This window comes from Orycteropus afer, unplaced genomic scaffold (genome assembly GCF_000298275.1).
Source record: "Orycteropus afer afer isolate SDZICR_OR568_19922 unplaced genomic scaffold, OryAfe1.0 scaffold00192, whole genome shotgun sequence".
NCBI lineage: Eukaryota > Metazoa > Chordata > Mammalia > Tubulidentata > Orycteropodidae > Orycteropus > Orycteropus afer.
The window spans coordinates 2888509-2900208 of NW_006921779.1; the positions used below are offsets into that span (position 1 = coordinate 2888509).

The 11700-nt window shown below is 38.3% G+C and overlaps 1 protein-coding gene across 1 annotated transcript in view; it reads left to right on the forward strand.

Annotated features, from left to right (window-relative positions):
- The window catches only part of MEAF6 (MYST/Esa1 associated factor 6), a 36456-nt gene extending 26652 nt beyond the window's left edge, over positions 1–9804 (forward strand). Inside the window, exons 5-8 of the mRNA XM_007947626.2 lie at positions 4007–4199; positions 8447–8476; positions 9268–9301; positions 9796–9804. Coding sequence (XP_007945817.1) covers positions 4007–4199; positions 8447–8476; positions 9268–9301; positions 9796–9804 — 266 coding nt within the window. The remainder of the gene's footprint in view (positions 1–4006; positions 4200–8446; positions 8477–9267; positions 9302–9795) is intronic.
- Positions 9805–11700: the final 1896 nt, after the last annotated feature.

The window sequence follows — 11700 nt, forward strand, 5'->3', positions numbered from 1 at the left end:
CACCTGAGAGAGAGTGGGCACCTCCCAGAACATTGTTTTGTGCCACTCCCAACAGAAATACTCCGGATGGACACCTTCAGCAATCAGGAGCTCCTCAGTTGCTCATAGCAAATCCCACCTTGGAGTTTACAAAGACTTATGGGTAGAAAAACCACACAAAGTAATTTACTACACTGCAAACAGCTAGTGGGTTCAAACCACTAGCCTTTTGATTATCAGCTCAAAGCTTTAACCACAATGCCGCCAGAGCTCCTTGAATTGTTTCAAAGTTGTCATAAATGCAGAATGTTGGATAATGAGATAGTTGATAAGTGAAGCGTAGCTGTGTAATACATTGGCCAATTCAACATGTTTATGTGTACAGTTTAGTAAATGATAGACTGACTCTTAACACTATTATTATACCCTTCCCCAAAAAACACTTATTTTGTTTCACTTTTTGACTGTTATAAATAATGCTATAAGGTTGGGCAATCCTACTTCCGTAGTGATACTGCCTCGGAAACCCAAGGAGGGGTCGCTATGAGTCAAGGCTGACTCGACGGCACATAACAACAACAACAACATTATGAACTGAACCCAAACCAAACCCACTGTCATCGAGTCAATTCCAAGTCATAGTGACCCTTTAGGACAGAATTGAACTTCCCCATAGGGTTTCCAAGGCTATAAATCCAGAAGCAGACTGCCTCATCTTTCTCCCACATAGCAGCTTATGGGTTCAAACTGCTGACCTTTTGGTTCACAGCCACATGCTTTAACCATTGTGCCACCAGAGCGCCTCTGCTGTGAACGTTCATATACAAATTTTTATGTGGCTCGATGTTTTATTTCTCTTGTACATATACTTGGGAATGGAATGGCAGGGTCAAATGATAACTCTATTTACAGTTTTGAGGAACTGTCAAACTGTTTTCCAAAGTGACCATACCGTGTATGAGTGTTCTGTTTCTCCTTTCTTCACCAACACTCATGATTGCTTATCTTTTTAAATATAGCCATCATAGTGAATGTAACGTGGTATGTTGTTGTTGTTGTTATGTGCCGTCGAGTCGGACCTGACTCATAGCGACCCCTCCTTGGGTTTCCGAGGCAGTATCACTATGGAAGTAGATTGCCCCATCTTTTTTCTGAGGAGTGGCTGGTGGGTTTGAACCACCAGCCTTCTGGTTAGCAGTCAAATGCCTTAGGCACTACGCTACCAGAGCTCCCAACGTGGTATTGTAGGTTTGATTTGCGTTTCTCTAGTGAAGTAGCCCTAGGAGCTCTGGTGGCATGGTGCCTAAGGCACTTGACTGCTAACCAGAAGGCTGGCGGTTCAAACCCACCAGCCACTCCTCAGAAGGAAGGTTGGGCTATTTACTTCTGTAGTGATACTGCCTCAGAAACCCAAGGAGGGGTTGCTGTGAGTCAGGGCTGACTCGACAGCATATAACAACAACAGTGAAGTAGCCCTAGTGATGCAATGGTTAAGTACTTGGCTGCTAACCAAAAGGTCAGGTTTTGACTCCACCAGTGGCTCTGTAGTAGAAGAGACCTGGCAATCTCTTTTTATAAAGATTTCAGCCTAGGAGACCCTATGGGGCAGTTCTGCTCTGTCCTGTACGGTTGCTGTAAGTCAGAATCAACTTAAAGGTACCCAACAATGACTAATAATTTTGAGCATCATTTTCTTTGTTCATTGGCCACTTGTATATCTTCTTTGGAGAAATGCCTATTCAAATCATTTGCCTATTTAAAAAAAATTTTTTTTGTTTTGTCTTTTTATTATTGAGTTGTAAGAATTATTTATATATTCTGAATAATACATGATTTGAAGATATTTTCTCCCATTCTGTGAGTTGTCTTCACTTTCTTGGTGGTGTCATGTGCAACACAAAAAAAAGTGTTATATTTTGTTTCTTTCCAATTTATTTTTTATTTTTTTTGTCATTTTCTCTTGTATCTAAGAAACAGTTTCTCAGTCCAATTGGTTTTAAGAGTTTTACTATTTTAAGTTAGATGGTCCATTTTGAGGTAATTTTTATGTATGATGAAGGTAGGGCTCCACTTCACTTTTTGCATGTGGCCTTCCAGACTCTTCTTTCTGCGTTGAGTCATCTTGATGCTCTTGTTGAAAACAACTTGACCATAGTGTATTATTTCTGAACCTCATGTTCTGGAATAGATTTATTCCATTGATCTGTATGTCTGTCCTTATGCTAGTACCACACAGTCTTGATTATTGTAGCTTTGTAGTGAATTTTGGAAAGCTTTTGCTAATTTCATATGAAATCAGTTTTTCTTAACTTTAGAAAGGCAAGATTGTATGGTATATTTTTTCTGCTTCATAGTCCTAAAGCTCCCCCTTCTGTTACTTTTTTTGAAATGCACAAAAATAGGTTTCATGACTTGAGAGATCTGGCTCTGTTCTTATCTTATGCTTTTTTTTGTGAAGTCTTTTCTTTATTTCTCTTCTCCATGTGCTTTCTTCCCAGCAGTTCTGATACTAACATACAAAGAAAGAAGTCTGGTCCCGTTACCCACATAACCCTTTTTTGTCAATTTTTAGAAACAGGTAATGTTTATTCAGGAGCTCTGGCGGTGTAGTGCCTAAGGCACTTGACTGCTAACCAGAAGGCTGACAAACCCACCAGCCACCCCTCAGAAGGAAGATTGGGCAGTCTACTTCCATAGTAACATTGCCTCAGAAACAACCCAAGGAGGGGTCGCTGTGATTCAAGGCAGTGAGTTTAATGTTTATTTAGTAATCTTCACTGGTTCAGTAAAATGATAGTCTTCCCTCATCCTTGTCTCTTAAGGATTTCAGGAAATTGTTTTCAGGAAAAAAAAAGTATGCATTTACTAAACCATATGTAATTATATTTTTAAAAATACATGTTTATACAAGTTGTTGTTGACCTTGCTTTAATTTATATAATATAGCTAAGAGATGTTTTAAAATTGGGACTGTGTGCCTGCTGATGAGTATTGTTACTTCTTTAAAAATTAATGTATGTATATATAAATTTTACTTTTTATTGTAGTTTGGGTGAAAGTTTACAAAGCAAATTAGTTTTCCATTCAACAATTGATAAACGTTTTATTTTATGACCTTGGTTCTAATCCCCTCAGTGTAACAACACTTTGCCCACTTCTCTCTGGCTTTCCCCTTTCCATTCACCCTTTCCTGTCCCTTGCTGCCTTCTAGCTTTGTTTTTGGGCATATGCTGCCCTTTTGGTCTCATGTGGTTGTTCTGAGGAGTGTGTTTCTCATAGGTATTACTGCCTACTTTATAGGCCTGTTGTTTGGCTGAAAGTTGATCACTGTGGTTAAAAACATTTTTAAGACTTCTCAGAGCAATTCAGGGAATGGAGTTCTTCTCCCTCTTGAGCCCTTTTTTCTTGATAGAAAGATGGGCTTTTTGTATGGTTTAGGGAAGGAATCAGGTCCAGTTACAGACAGTTCCCTCCTCTCACCTCCTGGAAATCTGTCTGATGTTTTAGTAATACTTTTAGTATTAATACCACTAGGTTTTTTGTGTTTAAATAATCTTGATTCAATGAGGTTATCCTGGTTGTATGTTGCCATCTCCCAGCTGTCCTTAGATTTGTTGCCTCTGATTAGCCTATTTCAGATGACATGTTTTCTAGGAACACTGGGAACTTTGATGATTTGATTTTTTCTTGTCAATTAGAATGTTTGGTCTTTGAGGATAGAAAATAGTCTTTTTCTACATACTCAAAGGAGCTGTAGAGGCTCAAAGGTTAAGTGACTGTTAATGGAAAGTTTGGTGGTTTGAACCCAGTGCCTCCATGGGAGAAAGACCTGGCTATCTGCTCCCATAAAAATTACATCCTAGGAAGCCCTATTGGGCAGTTCTACTGTGTCCCGTGGGGTCACTGTGAGTCAGAACCAGCTCCATGGCACCTAACAATAGTGCTCAAAAACTCTTTCCTGACTGATGAGCAAATCTGCTGAGGATTGCTGATGATTCCTTTAGGCATTTGTGTTTATTTCCTCCAGGGGAGCCAGGAAGTGGGACAGAAAGTGATACTTCTCCAGATTTCCATAATCAGGAAAATGAGCCCAGCCAGGAGGATCCTGAGGATCTAGATGGATCTGTGCAGGGAGTGAAACCTCAGAAGGCTGCTTCTTCCACTTCCTCAGGGAGTCATCACAGCAGCCATAAAAAACGAAAGAATAAAAACCGGCACAGGTAGGTGGCACTGCTACCCACTCCCAGCGCGCCCCTGACCATTTCTGTAAACTGACTTTCCTAGAGTAAAATTCCTCATGATTATTGCAAAATCTTTCTCTTGATGATGGGAAGGAGTTCCTTTGGTCTAAAAGAAATGGGCTGATTTTTCTCTGTAAGGGAAAGAGTTGATGGGCATTAGAGTAAACTTGAAGGTGGACTCCAGGTCACCCTTCTCACTCTTACAGTGTAGGAGAATTTTACTCCCTTAAAACTTAGTTTAGGAGCTCTGGTAGCATAGTAACTAAGGCATTTGACTGCTGACCAGAAGGATGGCAGTTCAAACCCTCTGGCCACTCCGCGGAAGGAAGGATGGGGCAATCTACTTTCATAGAGATACTGCCTCAAAAACCCAAGGAGGGGTCGCTGTGAGTTGGGTCCGACTTAATGGCACATAACAACAACAACAAAACTTAGTTTAATATGGCAAATTTGGGATCCTTTTAGATGAGAAAAAGGGGAAATAGAAATGGAATCTGTGTGATAGTATTTGAAAAATGTCACTAGAACATGTAGGAAAGCTGCAAAGTGGAATAAAGTTACTTTGCTCTTAATTCTGAACCCTGCCTCCTCTCATTTCCTTCTGGATGGAGAAAACTGCTCTCTTATGTGTTGTTTGCTTTTTTTTTTTTTTTAATTTGATTTGGGTGAAAGCTTTTTTGCCTTTTTAAATACAAGGTTTTTTTTTTTTTTTCTGATCGCTTGTGATTTCTTTGATTTTATGTGTTTCTGCAACATGCTGACTTCAGATCCTGGAGGAACAACATAAAGCCTATGAAATACTTTTAGTATTAATACCACTAGGTTTTTTGTGTTTCCTAGATAACATTGTCCACCGTCCACCATGTTTTTTTGCAGTGTATAATGAGATAGGAATGACATAAGTTCACAGAGAGGTCAAGTATCTCCCAGAGACAATTTTAGCGTTCACTTTGCTTGCGGTTTGTGTGATAATGCTGGGACCTGTTAACTGAGATGATTGGAAATTATGCAGATGTACTTAGCAAGAGAGGGTTATGCGTAGTTTTTAGAGTAAAGAATCTTGCCTGGCCTCAGACTTTCTGGGAGGCATGGAAACCAGGTACCCATAGACTGGCTTTTGTTCACTCCTTTTGGAAATAATGCATGTGGAGGAGGTGAAAGGGGGCATGCAAGAAATGGGTGGGGTGTGTGCTCCAGTTTGCTTCTGGGTTGAGTTGCTTTACACAGGGTATTCCTTCACACACCCAGGGTATGACAGTTGTTACTTTGTGGATGTGGCATGTGGGGATAATGTATAATTACCCTATCTTGTTTTAACTTCTTTGACATCAACTGATTGAGGTTTTATTCTTTTAAGAGTTTTTCTCATTGATGGCTGTGTTGTTTTTTAGACTGCAGAAGCAATATTACCTCCAAATTGTGAATAAGGATTGCTGCTGTTTAACATTTTCCTGTAAATCAGAGTTACCATGCTAATCTTCTAACCATAATGAGAAATAGCAAAAATGGTCTATTTTTTTCTTTATATGGCTATAGGTTGTTTGACTATTGTAATAGGACTGGTACTAATTTATCACAAATAGTAGTATAGAGCCATAGTCTTAAATTAATTTTTTAATTCAAATTTTATTTTTCAAGTCAAGATAATTAAATATCATACTCTGTATTGCTTTCATTAAGTTTATTCCACTTTCATTTTTAAGGCATGATTCTTTTTGCTCATTCAGAGTGTCAAGCAAAATCAATTTGACAGCAGTAGGTTTAGAGTAGAGGAAAAAACTTTGAAAGTTTCTGGAACTTTTGTTTCCTTTACTGATATTACAGAGTCTAAATAGCTATTGTTCATTTCAGGTAATACGTCATTTTCATGAGTGAAGTGATCAGCTGATGACCAAAAAAGGACATTAGGCCTTAAACTTAATTCTCTTCTTACAGACTTTTAGTAAAATTACATAGGAAAATACTTATTAATATTCTTTCCTCTCTTGGTCTTAGAAGATAACTCCTTCCAGAAAAATACGAGGATTTATAAAGGTCCTTGGCGTTAATTATTGCTCTCAAAATGATGTTTTCTCTTTGGAAAGCAGGATCCTGGTGTATATAGCTGTCCTTTGGTCTATCCCTTGGTTTAGTATCTGGCTGGCTGCTCCCTTGCCTTTGGCACGTGTGGCCTTGTTTCCAGGGAATCCAGGTTCCAGGGGCCACTAGGGTCCATTTAAGGGTCTTGGACATTAGTCTAGTGTTGTGTCTGGTCCGAACCCTTTGCCCCTGACTCATGGCTTAGTGGGGCTGACAGATCATGGGTGGGGGTAGAGCACTTTGTCTGTACATGTTTGTAAGTTTGTACCTAGCACAGTACTTGTTTCTCCTCCGATGTGCCACACCCATGTAGTCAGATAAAGTCAGTAGTAGATTATTGCAACAAATGTTTGATTACCCACTATATGCCAGGCTCTGTATAAAACCAGAAAAACCCAAACCCACTGCCATCAGGTTGCTTCCGACTCATAGCAACCCCCAGTGGGTTTCCTAGGTGGTAAACCTTTATGGAAGTAGATTGCCCAGTCTTCTTTCTGCACAGCAGCTGGTGGGTTTGAACCACCAGCTTTCTGGTTAGCAGTCAAATGCCTTAGGCATTGTGCTACCAGAGCGCCTTAGGCACTATATAGTAATGAACAAAGCAAAGTGGAAATAGATATGGTATTTTGTTGTTGTTGTTGTTATGTGCCGAATTGCACCGATTCATAGCGACCCCTCCTTGGGTTTCCGAGACAGAACCACTACAGAAGTACATTGCCCCATTGTCCTTCCGAGGAGTAGCCGGAGGGTTTGAACCGCCAGCCTTCTGGTTAGCAGTCAAGTGCCTTAGGCACTACGCTACCAGAGCTCCTACGGTATTTTAGCAAAAGGAAATAAATTGAATTTGCCCTCTTCAAGAATGTGAAAATTAACAAATAATTTTTAGTATTCCTAAGTGAACAGTGTTCTGAATTCTTATATTTTACATGATAATCTGAACAATAATTAAGTTGCAGTGTCTTTAAAGAAAAAAGTTGAAATAATAACTTACAGCTGCTCTTGTAGGTTTTTACTACTACACCAAACCCCAGAATTCTTCCAGTGAGTTTGTGAAATTTTGATTAGGTACGATCTATTTTGCTTTAGTGAACAAAATTAAGTTAGACTGAAAGGAAGATACTTGCTAATTCTTGCTTTAAGTTTATTGTATACTCTTTCCTGAATATCTTAGGTAAGTGAAACTTATATAGGGATATTGAGATTAAGCTTTCCTCCCTGCTGCACATATGCAAACATTGACTGGAAGGAAAATGAAGCTATTTGCATTTTGTTTTACCACCTGTCTATAGGCTGGAAGGCATCAGAACCAGCCACAGAGCTGGTGTCATGCTCTGGGTTAGTGTTTGCTTTGGAGGTCTGCCAGACTGCTGGCGGTTAGCAGCCATGGCACAAAATGACCTCCTCCTCTGTACTGCCTCCATACAAATCCCTGAGTTTTAAGGGTGCTTGTAAATGTCCATTTGCCTTTGTTTTCATAGAGGCTCTGCAGACTTGAGTGTACTTTAATTGTAGTCCTGACCTAAACAGTGATCTGCCATCACCAGTTCAGGGGCCAGAATAATATAGCTCTTCAGTTTCTGGAACAAGACAGGTTTATTCATTCTAGATTGAGTGCTATAGAAAAGGAGGAGCACCATGTTCCTTGGCTGGACACCTTGAGAACAATAACTTGAATAAAATGTTGTAAAATGTTTTCTTTTTTCCTAAGTCTAGAATGTTGTCATCTTTAATTTTAGTGAAAGTATATAATACTGAGCTGTTAGTACTGTCTTCAAAGCACCTTTCATTGTATGACTAAACCCTTCTTTCTGTGTTTCTTCTAAGGCCCTAATTATATTTTTTTCATTACAATTTAATATTTTGAAAGTTCTAACTCTGAATCTGGCAGCTAATAAAAGGACTCCAGGTATCATAGTTTCTGATGCAATAATTTTTCCTTTCATAGTCTATTCTTCTGATATGAACTCCATTGGGGGTGGGGGGTCTCCCATAGAACCTTTGGTGCTTTGATATTTGAAACTTTATGGCTTAAGATTCTTAAAGCTGATTTTGTTTCTACAAATCTTGCTAGGGTGGCTAATCAACTAATTTATTCAATTAGTATATTAATTTCTATTGCTTTCTTCCTTTCAAATGCTGCCCCTCAGCCCGTCTGGCATGTTTGATTATGACTTTGAGTAAGTTTGATTTGAATTAGTATTTGTGCTGTGTTGTTTAGTGTGTAGACACCAATATGCCTTTTTGAGACCTTTCTAACCCATAGTTTATCTGTTTAATTGTAGGTATGTATATTAGGTTAGGCTGGGAAGTTTTTTTTAAAAACAGAAAAACGTGATGGAGGTAACATTTTATTTAATAACTTAAGCAAAATTAAGTAAACTTCACTTTTATGCATTTTGATTTCTTTTTAAATAGACAACCTTTACTTTAATTCATATTTAAATTGATTTTCTGGCTTTGCTTCATAAGGAGATTAATAGTTTAAGATTTTGACATTTTGGAAAGATCTAAAAATTGAAATTCATTTAATTTCTTTTGTGTTTCTTGTCCAGAAACACAAACTCCTAGTCTCTTTCCTGATCGTAATCACCACATGTCTCGATAATTATTGGTGATATAGTTATAGAGCTAACACATTAATGTAGAGCATGCCCTCTTAATCCAATCTCTTTAACATGTAATTTTGGAATAATTTTTTAAAAATTACCTGGCTTTCATAACTGCTGTATATTTCTTTCTGAGTCATCTCAGTTTGCTTTGAGGCAAGAATGTCTGCTCTTATTTTTAAACTGATATTTGCTTAATAACATCTGGGTAAACAACTAAATATGGCATAGTCTGATGAAGAGTGTGGACTATACTTAACCAAATAGTCTTTGTTATAGCTTGTGTCCTATGCAGTAGCTGACTCTTGGGCCTTTTTTTCTGGAAATTAAAATGCAAATATCTTTTATCTTTCCTATCACAGGATTGATCTGAAGTTAAACAAAAAACCACGAGCTGTAAGTATCAGCCAGGCCATTTCAGAAGGTTGGCAATTTTGTAGATGGTTATAAAAATACGTTCCAGTCTTCAGAGGCTGAGTGTTCCTAATCTGGGGTCACAACTCGCTAGTTTTAAAGTCTGGAAGGTCTGTCTGGATAGACTTTTTTTTAACTTTCAGGTGTTTGCTTTTTCTATTTTGGAGAGAAGAAGAGGTTAACACTTTTACTGAAGAAAATTTCCCTTGGATTAAACCATAAATTGTGAACACTAGCCTTTTTTGACTGATGAGCTCAGGTGGTCTAATAAGGGGCAGAATTGATGTTTCATTCTCTTTGTGAAGTCAGAAGACAGGCCATTTTCAGATGAGAAGTATGGTACATTACCTGTGAAATAGAATCTTTAGCTACAGAACAATCTCCTAGCAGCATTGTTTATAAGATTTTTTTTCTCCTTAGATTCAAACCAATATTCTGCTGAGAGTAAGTTGGGACTTTTGTTTTTCTCTCTTTAGGACTATTAGAAGACTCACTAGTACAGAAGCTTCCAGGTTATAGAGCCCTGCTTCCCTTGTCCGACCTCACAAAGATAAACATCTCTTACCTGAGTACGTGGCCATCTACATCTGCTTTCCCTGACCCGGTGCCTGCCACGCTGAGTAGTTTGTTCTGAAATGTGGTGACCAAAAAAGTCGTTTCTGGAAGACCACATCGGATCATTTACTTGGTGTCATTTTCAGTAACAGAACTGCAGGAAGACCAAGACATGGTTATAACCCCAGCAGGTTACTTGCTAACCGTGCATTTCTCCCCTCTTGGAATGAATGCCCCCCCCAGAGTGGTTGGCATCGACGTCGTCCATGTTACCCGCCAGGAGTGTTTGCCAGCTTTATGTGGAAAGTAGAACACAGGTTGCATTTCAGATGGAAGCTGTAAATATCTGACATTTTCTTTGTGTTTTATTATTTTTCTCTTGTTTTTACCATCTGATTTTCTTTTGGGACTTTTTGTAATGCCATTGTACAGCTCATACCTTCCTACTGACATAGCTAATAATCTGTTTTGTGAAGTTGCCAATATTCTTAACTGAAAATAATTCGGTTTACCATAAATAAAAAGGGGAACTTGACTATCTTGTCTTTTTGCAGGGAGATGGTAAAGAGTGTTTATTTAATAATACCTATCTTAAATCTTTCTAAGTTGAAAGCAGTTTTGTGTTCAAGGAATAGGAATAGCTGAAAAACGTGAGTTTAAAGCAATCCTTTTAAAATAGATATTTTTATTCTTTTGTATAAATAAAATATCACAGGCTTTGACTTCTCCTACTTTACTTTTAAACCTGAGATGGTTTTTCCATTTATTTTATTTATTCATGTCATGCCTTATGGAAATTTCTTTTTCCATCTTTTCTCTTTGCTGGTATTTGCCTGATTTAAGTATTGCTCTTAAAATCAGTAAGGCATATGGAAAGGGTCAAGATTGTACCGAAAGCTGATCTGTATAGATTTCTTGAGCAGAAAGAAACACCCCACAGACCCTTGTTCCTGATGGGGTTGATTAGGCCCAGGAACCTGGTGGTAATTGTTACGTGCCTCTACAGCAGTGGTGATTTACTGTGGCTACACTTTGGAATCTCCTGAGAAACTTACAAAAACCCTGATGCCCAGATCCCTCCCAGGAGACTGGCTGAGGTATAGCCTAGTTCTTGGGCTTTTTCTTCCAAAGATTCCCTGGGATTCTGGTATGAAGCCAAGTTGAGAGGCACTGTATAGGGTTTAAATCCTATGCTGTGAACTGGTCTAAGGGATAAGTTTAGGGCTTCATCTTCCCTTTGACTCTTAATTAGTCATAGACAATCCTTTACTTATGCCTCTATATTTGTTAGAAAAAAAATATGTTCCATTTGTGATAATACTGGTAGAATACAATATTGATGGCAGTCCATTGTTGAAACAAGTCTGCCTTGTCAGTTGCATAAAGGCTTTCACTACTCTTGTTCTCAAAAAAAATTTTTTTTTTCTTTTTTGACTCTGTGATTGTTTAGATGTCTTTAGTGGCAGAACTTAATGTCAGAGTTTTTAGAGAAATAGTTTCTTATATTTAGATTGTTCTTTAAAAAAAAAAAAAACAGCAATGGAAACCTGAAGCATTCTGTATGCTTTGTCAGTTTGTCTTTTTGGGGAGGAGGAGACATGATGCCTGCAATTTCCTTAACTTTTAGGGAAACAGAGAACTTTCATGTATTCTGACTCCCATAGTTGGCATTTGCTAGAGATACAGTTGTAGTGCTGTTAAAAAGATGTATTATTTGAAAATATACCTATGTATAGGCACATACCCAAGTGTACATATAATGTCACTTGGAAACAGGCTGCTTGCCTTAAACATTTTCTCTGTAAAGTTTAATCATTGATTAGGGG